This window comes from Salmo salar, chromosome ssa15 (assembly GCF_905237065.1).
Source record: "Salmo salar chromosome ssa15, Ssal_v3.1, whole genome shotgun sequence".
Taxonomy (NCBI): domain Eukaryota; kingdom Metazoa; phylum Chordata; class Actinopteri; order Salmoniformes; family Salmonidae; genus Salmo; species Salmo salar.
In genome coordinates, this window is record NC_059456.1 from 41,144,553 (window position 1) to 41,163,960 (window position 19,408).

The 19,408-nt window shown below is 43.4% G+C and overlaps 1 protein-coding gene across 1 annotated transcript; it reads right to left on the minus strand.

Moving 5' to 3' along the window:
- Positions 1–74: 74 nt before the first annotated feature.
- LOC106571441 (tripartite motif-containing protein 54) lies at positions 75–18,159 on the minus strand. The gene is made up of 9 exons (XM_014144547.2): positions 17,841–18,159; positions 16,702–16,877; positions 11,762–11,939; positions 8,196–8,291; positions 7,677–7,910; positions 4,090–4,112; positions 3,596–3,732; positions 3,364–3,408; positions 75–654 (listed from the first exon to the last, which is right to left on the minus strand). The coding sequence occupies exons 1-9, from the start codon at positions 18,009–18,011 to the stop codon at positions 626–628; spliced, it is 1,089 nt and encodes a 362-aa protein (XP_014000022.2). The 5' UTR covers positions 18,012–18,159; the 3' UTR covers positions 75–625.
- Positions 18,160–19,408: the final 1,249 nt, after the last annotated feature.

Below are 19,408 nucleotides of genomic sequence, written 5' to 3' on the forward strand. Positions count from 1 at the left end.
ATCAAAGCAGCAGCCATAGCTCTGGGTCAGGTTTGGTAGTGCAAACATTTCCTCAGAAAAGGAGAGGGAAGATATCACAATGAAATGTATGTTTATTTCTATAAAATGATGTAAACTATGACTAAAAAGTGCATATACTATACCATCGGAGCATTCAGTTCTCCTCATAACCTTTTAGAAGTGCAGCTTACAGCTGCTTCGGTCTCTATAATATTAGTCATACTTTTTTCTTCAAGGCACTTGTGGAACTCTTGTCAAAGTAAAGTTTGTTGAAGAGGAAGTAGCAGGATAATCACAAGCACTAGAAGGAGTGTTAGGTGAGGAAAAACAACAATATTCTTCCTACTTCACAACATGCACAATTCAAACCAACAGTGGGATACATTTCATTGGATTATACTTAGCTTATCAAATGTACACACAATACACAGGCTTTTGTACATATATCTGATGTGGGTGGCGAGGGAGGCCTTCAACTGTGTGATGTTTGAGCTTTATTCTCTATTGTAGATCTGTAATTCACTCAATGTAAATACTGTGGACAGCAAAACCAGTTGACAGCCGAATGGTAAAGGCAAACATCAATACTCTGGATGGATGTGCGCAGGGGATTACCATAAACCCTCTAAGTAGTCCTTTCTTGACTGGAAAAACCTTGATTAAAACAAAAGAGGAGATTGATTAATGTGAGTTGAGCATGACAATCTCATACCATCACCACTGTCTTCATTTCCTGTTGGACTGGGTCTATTTTTGAAGTCAAACATTAAACGGGGGCACCAAGTGGGAGAGGAGAGGACACTGTGTTTTGTCTCTTGACATGAATATACTATGACTCTCCTCATTACGTAGTGGAGGGAGATTCTCTGCTTCCGGCTGTTAGAGATTCTGTGTAATTGTGTTAATGTCCTTCGGAAATGTTACATTTGCTCCATAGTTTTAAGCAATGTCTACTATAGTTTCCCCTTAGATTCTATGAGTCAGAGATATGAAAACCCCACTCAGTTAACCCCTTCCAGTACTGTACATATCATGGAATTGGACATTCTGTATCATCCCTCAAGTAGTGTGAAGAATTATTGCTGGAACAGATTGTTGCCAGAAAACTGTGTCAACCTCAGATCACTGGTGGCCGTCAGACACCGATCAATCTCCATTCATAGTCAGGGAACTCTTGCTCTGGTGAGCGCGCACACACACACACCCCATCAATTACTCCCAGCTCTGTCTCGCCTCTCGTGTGTGTCCCCTCCCTCTCCATCCCTTCCCGCAATCAGAGGTCGACAGCCCCGGGGGAAACGTCAGCTCATGTGAGCACCCAGGCTCAGGGCCATATATCCACAACAACCCCAACCCCATCACAAGCAGGGTGGGCACTAGTTATTTATAACTATTATAAGTAATGACACGGGTTACAGAAACATGGCTCAGATCGGTGTGTGAGACACAGGAAAGGTCTATTCTTCACTACCTGTCAAGCTGAGGTCCCAACCCAAGGCACTAGGAGGCAGAGCTTTTTAACAGAGCTGAATGCCCAGTGTAAGGGTCATGATCTACAGTACCAGTCAAAAGTGTGGACACACCTACTCATTCCAGGGTTTTTCTTTATTTTCACTATTTTCTACATTGTAGAATAATAGTGAAGACATCAAAACTATTTAATAACACATATTGAATAATGTAGTAACCAACAAAGTGTTCAACAAATCTAAATATATTTTATATTTGAGATTCTTCAAAGTAGCCACCCTTTGCCTTGATGACAGCTTTGCACACTCTTGGCATTCTCTCAACTAGTCTTTGAGATATTAGTCTACTAGGGTTCTTACTTTGCGTTTTGGTGTACTGAAAAATACTCTGATGTCCGTCTTTTTTCTGCCATTTTTCTGCCATTTTTCTACCTGGTTGGCTACACACACACAGTATGTAGGTTATTTACAGTAGGAGATGGGCTTCTATCATCTTATCTTCTATCATTCTATATGGGCTTCGATCTAAAAGGTAGCTAGCAAATGTGAAACGGATTGCAGTGACAAGAGTTGACAGCTGTATGAGTTCACCATTTACACAACATATGCTGCAACCTTTTGTAATTTTAATCGTTTGTTTCATATTGGCTGGCTTCTAACAATAGCTGAATTTGCAAAGCTAGCGAGCACCAATTCAGTGGTGTTTGCTATAATCTTTGCTACCCGGGTTAAATAAAGGTGAAATAAAATATATAAATAAAAGTTCCCTTGCAACAATTTAGCTTTTGCAACGAGACCATTAAATATATTTAAAACAATGGTAGAAGAGAGTGTAGTTCTGTTCAGTTTATCGCTAACCTTATCACAGGGACTTTGAAGCACTAACTTACATGCATGCTGATCTTGGAATAAATTGACGATAGCAAAGATTCCATCTTTGACGACGCCACATAAATGGAATAGGTACTAGCTAGCTTAATAGTTAATATTTGCGCGCTAGCTCTGCATATTCAGCTAATGTGTGTGCGCGATTGACTGGATTAACCTCACGTCAGTTACGTGCATTGAGTGCCTTTCAGACAGTAGATACGACCTCTACGTTACCTAGCAAGCTAAGGAACTGGCAGTGGATCAAACCATTGTGAGGCAAAGGGTGGGGGGGTCACAATCTTTTGAAACTTAAAAACGCACTATTAAGTGTCTATAATCAGCACAATTGCTTTCATTGCGTATTATTAATATTATTTAAATAACATAGTTATGTTTCAGTGATATATTGGGGGGGACAAATCATATTTTTCCCAGGATGGGGGGGTCGTGTCCCCCCCGTCCCCCGCGGGATTTCCGCCCCTGGTTTCTGGTTGAAACTTTAATCATGTATAAATAACAGGCCAGTCAACAACCACTCCTCCATCTCTCCCTAGAGTATCTGTCCGTGGCCATTCATAAAATGTGTACTTCTAGTTCATTAATCTCTGGCATGTTACAGTGATGCTGTGAGGACGAAGGGTCCCCTGGCCCTAGGATCATTACACTTTTGGAGGTAGCAAGGGAAATATGGAATTCATTTATCACTGAGAGGAGAAAGAATGCCTGGTCTCTCCATTTGAAATTAGTTGGCTGTGGGGTAAACAAGACAAGTGATCCATACATATTCTATATATGAAACACTTGATTTCAGCCTTTATGGCAATGTTTAAGACTGATGTCAGAAGGAACGATATACAGTATAACTATATTTAACAGCCTTTGTGTTTGAAGCCTAAACCTTGCAAATGTGTGTAAGGGAATAAAGCACGGGAGCAGCATAGCATGCTTTTTCTTTCTTTGACCCTTTTCAACTAGTATCGCCCATAGTCTACGTCCCCTGTTGCCAGCGATGCCAAGTCCTCACCAAGATCATAACCATCCTCCCCGTCCTTTTTCTGGAAACCTGCAACTACACAGAGAGCACCACATTAAGACAGACCAGCAAAAACAAGGGAAATAGCCTTGAACATGCAATGGAAAATAGTTTTGGGGTTAATGTTCGGAGCTGAACATGCGTCAGTGCCCTGAGGCTAGAGTCATGTATAGAGAAACATTAATGACCAAACTCTCCATATATGGTCATATTGTACAGCTACCTGAAGCCCTAACTGTGTTGAAGTCAATGGTCCTCAGCATGTCTGCCACATTCTCTGTGTTGATGACAAAATGGACCATGCTCTCGTAGCCCGGCTCTGGACATTCCATACTGGACACCTTGGCAGTGGTGCTGATCCTTAAAAGGACACAGTGGTGAGGTCACAGTTCAGAGACAAACAAATAGGAGGTGACAGACAGCGATGGATGGCAACGTCCTCTGTACCCCTGTGGCTGGTAGTGACGCAGGCTGGTTGGGTCTGCTCGATAACTCTACAGGTGGAGAGCTTCATTATAATGTATTAGCTAGCAGCAGCCAGCAATCAGACATAACTGCAAATCACACGCATCTTCTATGCAGTTACTTTAGCTTTACAGTCAATGCAATTGGTGTGTTTGTGTTAGTGAATGTAATGCAATTTGTGACTTTCCAGCTAAACACACCATATGAAGCAGAATGGAACACTAAACAGACGAAAACAAGAATTTGACTTACTGTTTAAATATATCCTTGATGCTCTGTGGAGAAAAGAAATGATGGGTAGGATATTGCATTTAGTTTCATTTCCAGCACTTAATTTCGGAGGTCAATTAGTGCTATATCTAAACCAGAATGAGTTTAAAACATGCACCTGCCACCATCCTAGCACTCGCTGCTAGCGCTACCTGTAAACTGGATGACTAAACCAACGGCTTGCAAGCATGAACAATGAGGGAGTTGAATAAAGAGACACTTCAGTTATGAGCTTTACTCAATCTGTAGCTCTTTATAGAGCCAGGGACCTGAGTGGAGGACAGGAGTAGAGCCAGGGACCTGAGTGGAGGAGAGGACTGCTGGATGAATGGATGACATGAATGGTACCATCTATCTCTCGCCTAGCTGGGGTTTTAACTACCGGCTGTCTGTAGCAGGAGTACGTCATCCAACCTGGCACTGTTCCAAGGACAGTATTGATGGCCAGGGGGGCAGAGGTCAAAGAATGAGGCAGGTGTCAGTAAACGACAGCAACAAAAAAAACATAATTTGTTGCCAGCAGTACAGTTACAGTCACGAACGGTCTGGATAACATAAAAACCGCCAAACCAACTCTGCTAGGGCGAGTAAATTCATAAATTATTCTGCGCGCTGGCACACTCAGACAGGAGTGTTCTGAAATCGGAGTAGATAGCCAGAATTAACAATGTACATTGAGAACGCACAACAACTATACAACTAAGAATGATGTGAACAATCAAGTCAATAGAAGTTGGGTAGTTAGATAGCATATAGTTAATATACTGCTTGTCAAGTTCGATGTATTATTAGTAACCAACTAACGTTAGATAACTAGCTAACATAACGGTAAATACTGCTGTGTAACGCTACTCTGTTCGTAAGGATAGCAAGCTAACTAACTGTCAGCCAACATAACGTGTAACGTAACTTATTTGTAAAGTCAATACTTTATTACATTGCTCAACATGTTCTTTACATTTGTCATAATTAGTTAATTAAAACAATGAATTTGTATGCGCTCTCGTCAGACTTCGCCTGCATATTTTCCGGCATTTATTTCTAATCTGAAAACGTTGTGAAGCGACGCCCATTTTCTGAAGAATTGCATTATGGGCCCTAAGAGCACGGAAATAGTATCCACTGCGTGTATACAGTACCAGTCAAAAGTTTGGACATCCCTACTCGTTCCAAGGTTTTTCTTTAGTTTTACTATTTTCCACATTGTAGAATTATAGTGAAGACATCAAAACTATGAAATAACACATATGGAATCATGTAGTAACCAAAAAAGTGTTAAATAAATGAAAATATATTCTTCAAAGTAGCCACCCTTTGCCTTGATGACAGCTTTGCACACTCTTGGCATACTCTCAACCAGCTTCACTAGGTAGTCACCTGTAAGGCATTTCAATTAACAGGAGTGCCATGTTAAAAGTTAATTTGTGGAATTTCTGTCATTCTTAATACGTTTGAGCCAATCAGCTGTGTTGTGACAAGGTAGAGTTGTTATACAGAAGATAGCCCTATTTGGTGAAAGACAAAGTCCATATTATGGCAAGAACAGCTCAAATAAGCAAAGAAAAACGACAGTCCATCATTACTTTAAGAAATTTAGGTCAGTCAATACGGAAAATGTCAAGAACTTTGAAAGTTTCTTCAAGTGCAGTCGCAAAAACCATCAACCGCTATGATGAAACTGGCTCTCATGAGGACCGTCACAGGACAGGAAGACCCTGAGTTACCTCTGGTGCATAGGATAAGTTTATTAGAGTTACCAGCCTCAGAAATTGCAGCCCAAATAAATGCTCAGACACATCTCAACATCAACTGTGCAGAGGAGACTGCGTGAATTAGGCATTCATGGTCGAATTGCTGCAAAGAAACTACTACTAAAGGACACCAATAAGAAGAAGAGACTTGCTTGGGCCAAGAAACACGAGCAATGGACATTAGACCGGTGGAAATCTGTCCTTTGGTCTGATGAGTCAAAATTTGAGATTTTTGGTTCCAACCGCCATGTCTTTGTGAGACGCAGAGTAGGTGAACGGATGATCTCCGCATGTGTGGTTCCCACTGTGAAGCACGGAGGACGAGGTGTGATGGTGTGGGAGTGCTTTGCTGGTGACACTGTCTGTGATTTATTTAGAATTCAAGGCACATTTAACCAGCATGGCTACCACAGCATTCTGCAGTGATACGCCATCCCATCTGGTTTGCGCTTATTGGGACTATCATTTGTTTTTCAACAGAACAATGACCCAACACACCTCCAGGCTGTGTACGGGCTATTTGACCAAGAAGGAGAGTGCATCAGATGACCTGGCCTCCACAGTCACCCGACCGCAACCCAATTGAGATGGTTTGGGATGAATTGGACCGCAGAGTGAGGGAAAAGCGGCCAACAAGTGACAGCAACTCCTTCAAGACTGTTGGAAAAGCATTCCAGGTGAAGCTCGAGAGAATGCCAAGTGTATGCAATGCTGTCATCAAGGCAAAGAATGGCTATTTTGAAGAATCTCAAATATAATATATATTTTGATTTGGCTACTTTGAAGAATATATTTTCATTTATTTAACACTTTTTTGGTTACCACATGATTCCATATGTGTTATTTCATAGTTTTGACGACTTCACTATTATTCTACAATGTAGATAATAGTAAAAATAAAGAAAAAACCTGGAATGAGTAGGTGTGTCCAAACCTTTGACTGGTACTGTACTTCCTATTTTGGTGAATTTAGTACGACATCCGGTAGCTTTTAGCATACTAACTCTATCCATACTATGACCAATAAGCATACTACATAATGAATTTACGTCACAAATAGTATGGTTAGTGCGGTTAGTATGTGTATTCGAACACAGCTAACATATTTTCCTTTTCCTTTCTGTAACATGATTCTAATCTGTGCAAGGTTGATGGTCACTAGCCTTGTATGCTAAACCAGAATGTTATGGACAGTTCTCCTATCTGCTGATAGTGTTGGTGCCAGTCTAAAGGTGTCTTTTCCGAGGACACACTGGTTATTATTCTGTGAGACTGTGTGATTCACTGCTTTGTGTTATGTCTTTAGTTATGCGTTTCCAGAACATATGATTAGGATATGAGGGCCTGCTTAGAGAGGCTCGTGAGACATCTGCTCTGCTTTCGTGCAGGAGGTATCTCCCTGTTGCAACTTGTATTAAACCACATATATTTTGGATTTACTTTACCAATGACTGCTCTCCCTTTCACCTGGAAATTCCTCTTTACAGTGTGCGATCAGAGATCCACAGGACCAGAGTTCCCAGAGACATTGATCACACAACTGATCCTATTACAGTCCTTTGTGGAGGGTCCCCTGACTCATAGGCTACCTGTAGGGCTACTGATCCTAAGACAGTGAAACATTAGCTACCTGCAGGAACACTGATCCTCGTCCAGTTTACAAGGGCTGAAACAGGCAACTTTTCTGCTCAAGAAGTTACATCTAAAGTTACATCTGACCGTTATTCTATTCCATTACATGACATACTGGTACATACCCTTGGTCCAGTTACTGAGGCCAGACAGGTTCAGTGCTAGTGTCATATCCATAGTGCCTACCTGTAGGAACACAGCCATCTGTGGTTCCTCCATGGACTGGATGGCTGTCTCCACCAGCTTGACGGCGCCCTCCAGGTGGTCTCCATGGCGACGCATGAGGGAACGGATGTAGTCCAGCTTGTCATCCTGCTGGCGGCTGATCATCCCCACCAACTCCTTCTTCCTCTCCTCCAGGATGGCATACAGCCCGTCAAACTTATCACACAGACTCTGCTTCTGACGACGGCCGTTCTCCTGCACACAGACACCCATTGGTAACACCTAATAATAACTTGAATAAGCCCTTATACATTTTTTCTATATATATATATATATATATATATATATATATATATATATATATATATATATATATATATATATATTAATAGTTTATAAATAATGTATTAATACTTCTTGATGCTAGTTATTACAATACAACAGGTTTTTTTTTCACAGTGATGTGTGTGGTGACTCCACAGTGAGCTTTGTGACTGTAAAGCGAGAGGTCTGAGTGGTTGTAGTGGGTGACATTCTCACCTGGATGGACCTGCAGGTCTCCTCCATCTGAGAGAGGAGGGCCTGGATACGGTCGTTCCCAGCCACCAAGATGGCGATGCCGTCACTCAGCTCCGTCTGCAGCCAATCAACATAGCATGACGGGTTAATGTCTGTATTCACTTCACCAGTGGTCACCAAACCCTAATCGAGGAGGGCTATAGGAAATTAAGGCTTTTGTTCCATCCTGAAGGCTTTTGTTCCATCCCTCAGCTGACACTTTAGGTAGTAGTTCACACAATTGTGATGATAGATTGAAGATTTAAATATCGAAAGTGTTATGTTTTTAACAATGTATAAAACATTAGCTGAAGTTGAAGTTGCTCATTATCCTTCCTCGTCTGTATTTGTAATGAATGATTCATAGTGAGCGAGGGAGCATTGAATGCAAGGCACATTTGTCACCAAAGCCACCTGATGTTATAGTCCGTTCAAACATACTTCTTTTAGCTTATGAAAGTAGATACAGCAAATATGTAACGTGTATGTATCATGTTTGTGTGGGTGCCTTCCCCTTCAGTATTACTCAACAGCCAGACACATTATCCATCCTTAACAAGCGACCTTCCCTTTGATATTAGTCACCGTTCACTTAGATCCTGTACAGGAAAGTTACACTCTTAGAAAAAAAAGGTGCTATCTAGAACCTAAAAGGGTTCTTTGGCTGTCCCCATAGGAGAACCCTTTGAATAACAATACTGAACAAAAATATAAATGCAACATGCAACAATTTCAACAATTTTACTGAGTTGCAGTTCATACAAGGAAATCAGTCAATTTAAATAAATAACTTAGGTCCTAATCTATGGATTTCACATGACTGGCAGGGGCGCATCCATGGGTGGGCCTGGGAAGGAATAGGCCCACCCACTTGGGATCCAGGCCAATCTGAATGAGTTTTTCCCCACAAAAGGGCTTTATTACAGACAGAAATATTCCTCAGTTTCATCAGCTGTCCGGATGGCTGGTCTCAGACAATCCTGCAGGTGAAGAAGCCGGATGTGGAGCTCCTGGGTTGGCATGGTTAGACGTGGTCTGCGCTTGTGAGGCTAATTGCACGTACTGCCAAATTCTCTTAAATAACGTTGGAGGCAGCTTATGGTAGAGAAATTAACATTAAATTATCTGGAAACAGCTCTGGTGGACATTTCCGCCTCTGGTGGACATGTACGCTTCCTCAAAACTTGACACATCTGTGGCATTGCGTTGTGTGACATAACTGCACATTTTAGAGTGGACTTTTACTGTCCCCAGTACAAGGTCCACCTGTGTAATGCTCATGCTGTTTAATCAGCTTCTTGATTTGCCACACCTGTCAAGTGGATGGATTATCTTGGCAAAGGAGAAATGCTCAGTAACAGGGATGTAAACAAATTTGTGCACAAAATGTGAGAGAAATAAGCTTTTTGTGTATATGTAAAATGTTGTATATCTTTTATTTCAGCTTATGAAACATGGGACCAACACTTTGCATGTTGCATTCATATTTTTGTTCAGTATGTTTTTGGTTCTTTTTCAGTTTCATATACAGTGCATTCGGAAAGTATTCAGACCCCTTGACTGTTTCACATTTTGTTATGTTACAGCCTTATTCTAAAATGGATTAAATAAAACAAATCCTCATCAATTTACACACAACATCCCATAACGACAAAGCGAAAACAGGTTTTTAGAAATTTTTGCAAATGTATTAAAAATAAAAAACATAAATACCTTATCTACTTAAGTATTCAGACCCTTTACTATGAGACTCAAAATTGAGCTCAGATGCATCCTGTTTCCATTGATGATCTTTGAGATGTGTCTACAACTTGATTGGAGTGCACCTGTGGTAAATTCATTTGATTGGACATGATTTGGAAAGGCACATACCTGTCTAAATAAGGTCCCACAGTTGAAAATGCATGTCAGAGCAAAAACGAAGCCATGAGGTCGAAGGAATTGTCTGTAGAACTCCAAGACAGGATTGTGTCGAGGCACAGATCTGGGGAAGGGTACCAAAAAATGTCTGCAGTATTGAAGGTCCCCAAGAACACAGTGGCATCCATCATTCTTAAATGGAAGAAGTTTGGAACCACCAAGACTCTTCCTAGAGCTGGCCGCCTGGCCAAACTGAGCAATCGGGGGAGACGGGCCTTGGTCAGGGAGGTCCCCAAGAACCCGATGGTCACTCTGACAGAGCTCCAGAGTCCCTCTGTGGAGATGGGAGAACCTTCAAGAAGGACAACCATCTATGCAGCACTCCACTAATCAGGTCTTTATGGTAGAGTGGCCAGACGGGAGCCACTACACAGTAAAAAGCTTGGAGTTTGCCAAAAGCCACCTAAATGACTCGCAGACCATGAGAAACAAGATTCTCTGGTCTGATAAAACCAAGATTGAACTATTTGGCCTGAATGCCAAGTGTCACGTCTGGAGGAAACCTGGCACCATCACTACGGTGAAGCATGGTGGTAGCAGCATTATGCTATGGGGATGTTTTTCAGTGGCAGGGACTGGGAGACTAGTCAGGATCGAGGGAAAGATAAACGGAGCAAAGTATAGAGAGATCCTTGATCCAGAGCACTCAGGACTTTAGGACTTTAGACTGGGGTGAAGGTTCACCTTCCAACAGGACAACATTCCTAAGCACAAGACAACGCAGGACAAGTCTATGAATGTCCTTGAGGGGCCCAGCCAGAGCCTGGACTTGAAACCGATCGAACATCTCTGGAGAGACCTGAAAATAGCTGTGCAGCGACGCACCACGTCAAACCTGACAGAGCTTGACAGGATCTTCAGAGAAGAATGGGAGAAGATCACTCAAGGTGCCACAGGTACTTCAACAAAGTACTGAGTAAAGGGTCTGAATAAGTTTGTATATGTGATATTTCAGTTTTTTATTTTTAATCATTTTGCAAGAATGTTTAAAAACCTGTTTTTGCTTTGTCATTATTGGGTATTGTGTGTCGATCGATGAGGGGAAAAAACTATTAATCCATTTTAGAATAAGGCTGTAACGTAAGAAAATGTGGAAAAAGTCAAAGGGTCTGAATACTTTCCAAATGCACTGTATATACAATCTTAGTTGTCGTCGTGCCAGCAGGTTGACAGGGTCATGTGTTTGTGTGTGCGGTGAGATGAAACCCCGCAGGGTAGCCACAACTCAACACATCTGTCTGCTGTCACTACACTTAGCACTCAAAGACAAACCATCCACACACACACACACACACACACACACACACACACACACACACACACACACACACACACACACACACACACACACACACACACACACACACACACACACACACACACATACTCTTTAGATAAGGCAGATCACATACACACACTGGCTCTACACTTTAAATAACATTCAAATCTCTCTCTGGGGGACGTAATGAATACAGACAGTGTTATAGCTATTATATTGGATAATTACGTTTCAGAATAAGGACGATATAACAGACAGACAGACTACCAGAAAGGAAGACAGACAGATATAGAGATATTGAGTGACATCACAATCAGACCCTTGGCCTTGACTCAGGGTGCTCCATTACCTTCTGTCTCTTGTAGACGTTCTGCAGGGGGGCCACCTCACAGTCCTTGCGCTGGCCAAACACTTTACACATGGAGCAGGTGGGCGTCTCACAGCTCAGGCAGTAGATGTTGATCTTCTCTTCGTCATGCTCCTCACACATCAGCTGTTGCTGCTCCACCTTGGTGGGGTTCAGGGGCCTGCAGGGACACAGAAGTAAAGGGACAGCCTCGGAAACACACACACAAGCACACATCCAGTACGCATGCATACATGCGCACAGACCAATGTGCATATGCACACACACTTTATTTGGCTCTTCTGTCAATGGCACAGGAAATGGGAGCAGCTCTCATGGCTTCAGATAACCCAGAAGGCATTGGGGGAATTGTACTACTATTGACCATTCATATTATCTCTAGAGGAATAGCCTACACATAGATATAGAACAATTTACACATTTGATAAAAGGCATTGAGGAATATCATGTTGAGGGAAACTTGCTCATATAGCTCAAATTGGTGTTACAGACCAAAAGCACTTCCCTTGACGTAACAATATAATCTTTAACCTTTATTGTGTCAAGACAAGGCCTGAACAAGCTGTGATATTGCTGCTACAGGTTTCTAAATGATATCAACACTGGAAAAGACTGCCACCTAGTGGCCTTCTATATAAAATGAGAATGACCCTGGCCTTACGTTCAACACTGGTTTAACTCTTACCCTAACCCCTCTAAATAGGGCTCCCCCACCTCCAAATTCCAAATGTATCCAAATTTAACCATGATATAGTGAAAAATATCAGATATTCACTAGGATAACCCAGTGCCACAAGCGTGTTAATCCTCGCAAGGCTGCCGGCCCAGACGGCATCCCTAGCCACATCCTCAAAGCATGCGCCGACCAGCTGGCTGCTTACCGCCCCAATAGATCCATAGACGATGCAATCGCCATCACACTGCACACTGCCCTATCCCATCTAGACAATACATATGTAAGAATGCTGTACATTGACTATAGCTTAGCATTCAACACCATAGTACCCTCCAAGCTCATCATTAAGCTCGAGGACCTGGGATTGAACCCCGCCCTGTGCAACTGGGTCATGGACTTCCTGATGGGCTGCCCCCAGGTGGTGAAGGTAGGAACCAACACCTCCACTTCGCTGATCCTCAACACTGGGGCCCCACAAGGGTCCGTGCTCAGTCCCCTCCTGTACTCCCTGTTTACCCATGACTGTGTGACCAAGCACGCCTCCAACTCAATCATCAAGTTTGCAGATGACACAACAGTAGTAGGCATGATACCAACAATGACGAGACATCCTACAGGGAGGAGGTGAGGGCTCTGGGAGTGTGGTGCCAGTAAAATAACTTCTCACTCAACGTCAACAAAACAAAGGAGATGATCGTGGACTTCAGGAAACAGCAGAGGGAGCACGCCTCTATCCACATCGACGGGACCACAGTGGAGAAGGCGGAAAGCTTCAAGTTCCTTGGCATACACATCACTGACAAACTGAAATGGCCCATTAACACAGACAGTGTGGTGAAGAAGGCGCAACAGCGCCTCTTCAACCTCAGGAGGCTGAAGAAATTTGGCTTGTCACCTAAAACCCTCATAAACTTCTACAGATGCACAATCAAGAGCATCCTGTCGGGCTGTATCACCACTTGGTACGGCAACTGCAACGTCCGCAACCCCAGGGCTTTCCAGAGGGTGCCCAAAGCATCACCAGGGGCAAACTACCTGCCCTCCAGGACACCTACAGCACCTGATGTCACAGGAAGGCCAAAAAGATCATCAAGGACAACAACCACCTTGGCCACTGCCTGTTCACTCCGCTATCATCCAGAAGGCGTGGTCAGTACAGGTGCATCAAAGCTTGGACCGAGAGACTGGAAAACAGCTTCTATCTCAAGACCATCATACTGTTAAATAGCCATCACTAGCACAGAGAGGCTGCTGCCTATATATATAGACTTGAAATCACTGGCCACTTTAATAAATGGAACACTAGTCCCTTTAATAATGTCTACATATCTTGCATTACCCATCTCATATGTATATACTGTATCCTATACTATTCTACTGTATCTTATTATATGCCTCTCTGACATTGCTCGTCTAGAATATTTTTATATTCTTAATTCCATTCCTTTACTATATTTGTGTGTATTGGGTATATGTTGTGTAATTGTTAGATATTACTTGTTAGATACAGTTGAAGTCGGAAGTTTACATACACCTTAGCCAAACACATTTAAACTCAGTTTCTCACAATTCCTGACATTCAATCCTAGTAAAAATTCCCTGTCTTAGGTCAGTTAGGATCACCACTTTATTTTAAGAATGTGAAATGTCAAAATAATAGTAGAGAGAATGATTTATTTCATCTTTTATTTCTTTCATCACATTCCCAGTGGGTCAGAAGTTTACATACACTCAATTAGTATTTGGTAGCACTGCCTTTAAATTGTTTAACCTTGGTCAAACGTTTCGGGTAGCCTTCCACAGGCTTCCCACAATAAGTTGGGTGAATTTTGGCCCATTCCTCCTGACAGAGCTGGTGTAACTGAGTCAGGTTTGTAGGCCTCCTTGCTCGCACATACGTTTTCAGTTCTCCCCACAAATTTTCTATAGGATTGAGATCGGGGCTTTGTGATGGCCACTCCAATACCTTGACTTTGTTGTCCTTAAGCCATTTTGCCACAACTTTGTAAGTATGCTTGGGGTCATTGTCCATTTGGAATACCCATTTGCGACCAAGCTTTAACTTCCTGACTGATGTCTTGAGATGTTGCTTCAGTATATCCACATAATTTTCCTGCCTCATGATGCCATCTATTTTGTGAAGTGCACCAGTCCCTCCTGCAGCAAAGCACCCCCACAATATGATGCTGCCACCCCCATGCTTCACGATTGGGATGGTGTTCTTGGGCTTGCAAGCCTCCCCCTTTTTCCTCCAAACATAACGATGGTCATTATGGCCAACAGTTCTATTTTTGTTTCATCAGACCAGAGGACATTTCTCCAAAAAGTACGATCTTTGTCCCCATGTGCAGTTGCAAACTGTAGTCTGGAATATTTATGCCGGTTTTGGAGCAGTGGCTTCTTCCTTGCTGAGCGGCCTTTCAGGTTATGTCTATATAGGACTCGTTTTACTGTGGATAGAGATACTTTTGTACCTGTTTCCTCCAGCATCTTCACAAGGTCCTTTGCTGTTGTTCTGGGATTGATTTGCACTTTTCGCACCAAAGTACGTTTTTCTCTAGAAGACAGAACGCGTCTCCTTCCTGAGCGGTATGACGGCTGCGTGGTCCCATGGTGTTTATACTTGCGTACTATTGTTTGTACAGATGAACGTGGTACCTTCAGTCGTTTGGAAATTGCTCCCAAGGATGAAACAGACTTGTGGAGGTCTACAACATTTTTTCTGAGGTCTTGGCTGATTTCTTTAGATTTTCCCACGATGTCAAGCAAAGAGGCACTGAGTTTGAAGGTAGGCCTTGAAATACATCCACAGGTACACCTCTAATTGACTCAAATGATGTCAACTAGCCTATCAGAAGCTTCTAAAGCCAGGACATCATTTTTTGGAATTTTCCAAGCTGTTTAAAGGCACAGTCAACTTAGTGTATGTACACTTCTGACCCACTGGAATTGTGATACAGTGGATTATAAGGGAAATAATCTGTCTGTAAACAATTGTTTGAAAAATGACTTGTGTCATGCACAAAGTAGATGTCCTAACCAACTTGCCAAAACTATAGTTTGTTAACAAGAAATTTGTGGAGTGATTGAAAATGAGTTTTAATGACTCCAACCTAAGTGTATGTGTCACGTCCTGACCAGTATAAGGGTTATTTGTTATTGTAGTTTGGTCAGGACGTGGCAGAGGGTATTTATTTTATGTGGTTCGGGGTGGTGTTTTTGTAGAAGGGTATTTGATTTATGTATTCCGGGGTTTTTGGGCACTGTTCCTTGTTAATGTATTTCTATGTTTAGTCTAGTTAGTTGTATTTCTATGTTTAGGTTAATGGGGGGTTGGACTCTCAATTGGAGGCAGGTGCTTGCTCGTTGCCTCTGATTGAGAGTCCTATATATGGGTAATTGTTTGGTGTAGTGTTTGTGGGAGATTGTTTCTTGTTTAGCGTGTGTGAGCCTAACGAGACTGTTTTGTTGATCGTGAGTATCGTTGTTTATGATTTTTGGTGTTCACTTTTGAGTTAAATAAACGTAAAGATGAGCATCCACATTCCTGCTGCATTTTGGTTCTCCTTTCCCGACGACAACCGTGACAGTATGTAAACTTCCGACTTCACCTGTATTACTGCACTGTCAGAGCTAGAAGCACAAGCATTTCACTTCACCTGCAATAACATCTGCTAAACACGTGTATGTGACCAATAAAATGTGATTTGATTTGATCTATGCTACTCACAACCACCCCCCCAGATACACTCGTCTGTATCTGTGTCAATGCTACAAGAGGATGGTTCTCCTGTTTACCGCTCCATCGAGGCAGGGATAAAGTGTGCTAGTTACAGCAACAACATGGAGGACACCGCCAGAGACTGATGTTTCTATATTCCTGGTTTGTTAACATGACGCAGCTGATGAACACACACAGACACGCTAGTGACACCATTAGAGTAAAATCAGATGCCTAGGTCTTTGCACCACTGACTGCCCAGGGCCTGTGGCATGAGAGGTGAAACTGGAAGCAATATTTCATGGCTGAGTTCACATAGGGTTGTAGCAGTAGTACACCCCTTGTGCTCATGGCTTTTGTTGACATGCCATGTCCTTAAGTCAACAGAGGTCAGCACAGCAGAAGTGTGTGTTGTATGGCAAAACTGTATGGATAATGTTGACATTTGGTGAGCATTCTGGTTCTAGTGGATGCTTACAGAAGCTAGTCACGTACCCCTCACAGACCCACGCACACAACACTGACCTGCTGGACTCTTCTTGTTTGTAGATGTCTATGATGTTCTCTACTAGCAGGTTCCTCTGTAGGCCATACACACCATGGCGGTCCAACACTGCCTCATGACGACATGATGGGCAGCGGAAACGACCCCCTGTGGACATGGACTTGGACCCCCGAGACTGCCACAGGGGGTTGGCAGCCTGGGAGGGGAGAGGGGGGAAAGGGATGAGGAGGAGGGGGGGTAGTGGAGTCAAATGGTAAAGCATCACTCTCACTGGGGGTGTTGAAGAGTTAAGGGAGGATATGGACAACAGCTGTTTGACACAGAAATGTTGTCTACTGAAGGGAAACCAAAATATGATTCTGCACTGAGGAGTGCTTAAGACTGGGTACAGGCCCAAACATTGAGTTACATACCTCTTAAAGGTCCTAAAGGTGACATGATATCAAGAAGACTAACCTTGTTAGACACTTTAACCAGGATGGACCCACAACAAATGATCAAGTCAGTCAGTGTGAGGAACCTTTCACACAGAAACTAAAGTTTATCTACAGAGCCACTGATCCATCCACCCACCACTAAATATTGAGCGGAGATGATCCTCCACAGTCAATACTTTATGATAAAGACCTCAACATAAAGGGATGAAGGCTTGACACTATAGACTGCTATGAATATTGAGGAAGGCTAAATGGTTCACACCAACTTCCATAAATACATCTAATATATCCTGTCGTGATCTTTGATAAGTAGACCATTGGAATACTGTTTCCACTTTCCACTAATGGCCTGGGCCTGAGAGGCAGACCATGTTACATCCTCTCCTACAGGACTGAGGCAGCTGTTGGAGTCTCCCATATCTGAATGGCTCCTCCAGTTCAAACAGTGACCTGAGGGGTACAACAGGACCAAAGATATATGCAGGGGTCCCCAATTACTTTCAGCAGCAGGCCAATTTTTTTCTTGAGCGGATGGTCGGAGGGCTGGCCCAACGCTCTTAACTGCTAGCTACCTGCCACCCCATAAAACATGTACTCCGCTCAGCACCTGTAAAAACTTGAATCAGGGCTCCAAAATCACAGACCACTGCTGGACCACTAATTGACCACACATGGCCTCAGGACAGGAGAGTGATGAAAAAAAACGTCCGCCCCCCTTTTACCTGGAAGACGTCATTGGCACACTTCCTGCAGAGGTTGTGCTGGCAGGGCAGTATGACCACAGGCTTGGTGAACATCTCCAGGCAGATGGGGCAGATGAGCTGCTTCTCCAAGTTATCCATGGTGCTAGACTCCCTGAGATGCCCAGGTTTGTAGCCCAGTGCAAAGTTCATCCCAAACACTGGTCTGGAGCTGACACTGTGAAGCTCTCTGAAGGTCTGATGCTCTATGAAGCCCTCAAGAAGAAAGAACTGGGAACCTTCCTGTGCCTCTCTTCTCGATCTTTCTGTTCCTCTATCACTCTATCCCTCGATCTCTCTGTCTGTCTCTCCTCCAGCGTAAAGACCCTCCCTGCCATGGAAATATATTTAGCCTTTGTTTGTTATGGGTCAGGTTACTATCCAAATTGCATGCCACTCTGGACCATGGGATTCCTAACCCCAGACCCACAGCACAAACCAGGGGTGTGTTAGGAGGGAGAGATTCCTCTGTCCATTTTTATGTCTGCAGTAAACTGATTGGAAGACAGACAGGCAGGCCCGTGCAGGCACACACACACACACACACACACACACACACACACACACACTGGAATATTCAGTAGGGTGGGGGTGTATTAGAGGCCCCTGAGTCACTGGTCATGAGAGGGATTGCTGGTGCCGATGACGAGGCACTAAAAATGTAACACAACGTCAATAACACAACACCAATCTAATGCCTGCTGTACGCAGGCCAGTCCGGAGGCGGTCACTCACTGCTATTGGCATCACAACAAACACGACTCCACTCCACACTACATGGTGTTGTGCTATTAGTAAATTAGTCAAAACCATTACTTGAGCAATGGGCAACAATTATAAGGCGCCCTACCGGTATGTTATTATCAATAGATACCCCAGGGAATAGCAGGCCCATGTGAATTATGTTCATCTGAAAATGTTCTACTTCAACTTCAACCTGCTCAATGTGCGTTATATGAAAAAGTATTATCAGTGATGGATATTCAAAAGATCTAAGCTGGGATGTGAGCCCATAAGAAAAAGGCTCAACCCGGAAATACTTTCTCTGACCCCCACCTTCTGACCAGTGGCCCATGACCCTCAACCCTCCACTTCCTGGTAACTTTTTTTTTTACCCCTTTTTCTCCCCAATTGGTAATTACAGTCTTGTCCTATCTCTGCAAAACCCGTATGGACTCGGGAGAGGCGAAGGTCGAGAGCCATGGGTCCTCAGAAACCCGACCCTGCCAAGCCGCACTGCTTTTTGACACACTGCTCACTTAACCCGGAGCCAGCCGCACCAATGTGTCGGAGGAAACACTGTACACCTGGCGACCGTGGCAGCTTGCAGGCACCCGGCCCGCCACAAGGAGTCGCTAGAGTATGATGGGACAAGGACATCCCGGCCAGCCAAACCCTCCCCTAACCCGGACGATGCTGGGCCAATTGTGCGCCAACTCATGGGTCTCCCGGTCACGGCCGGCTGGGGTTGAACCCGGGTCAGTAGTGATGCCTCAAGCACTGAGATGCAGTGCCTTAGACCACTGCACCACTTGGGAGGCCCCAACTTC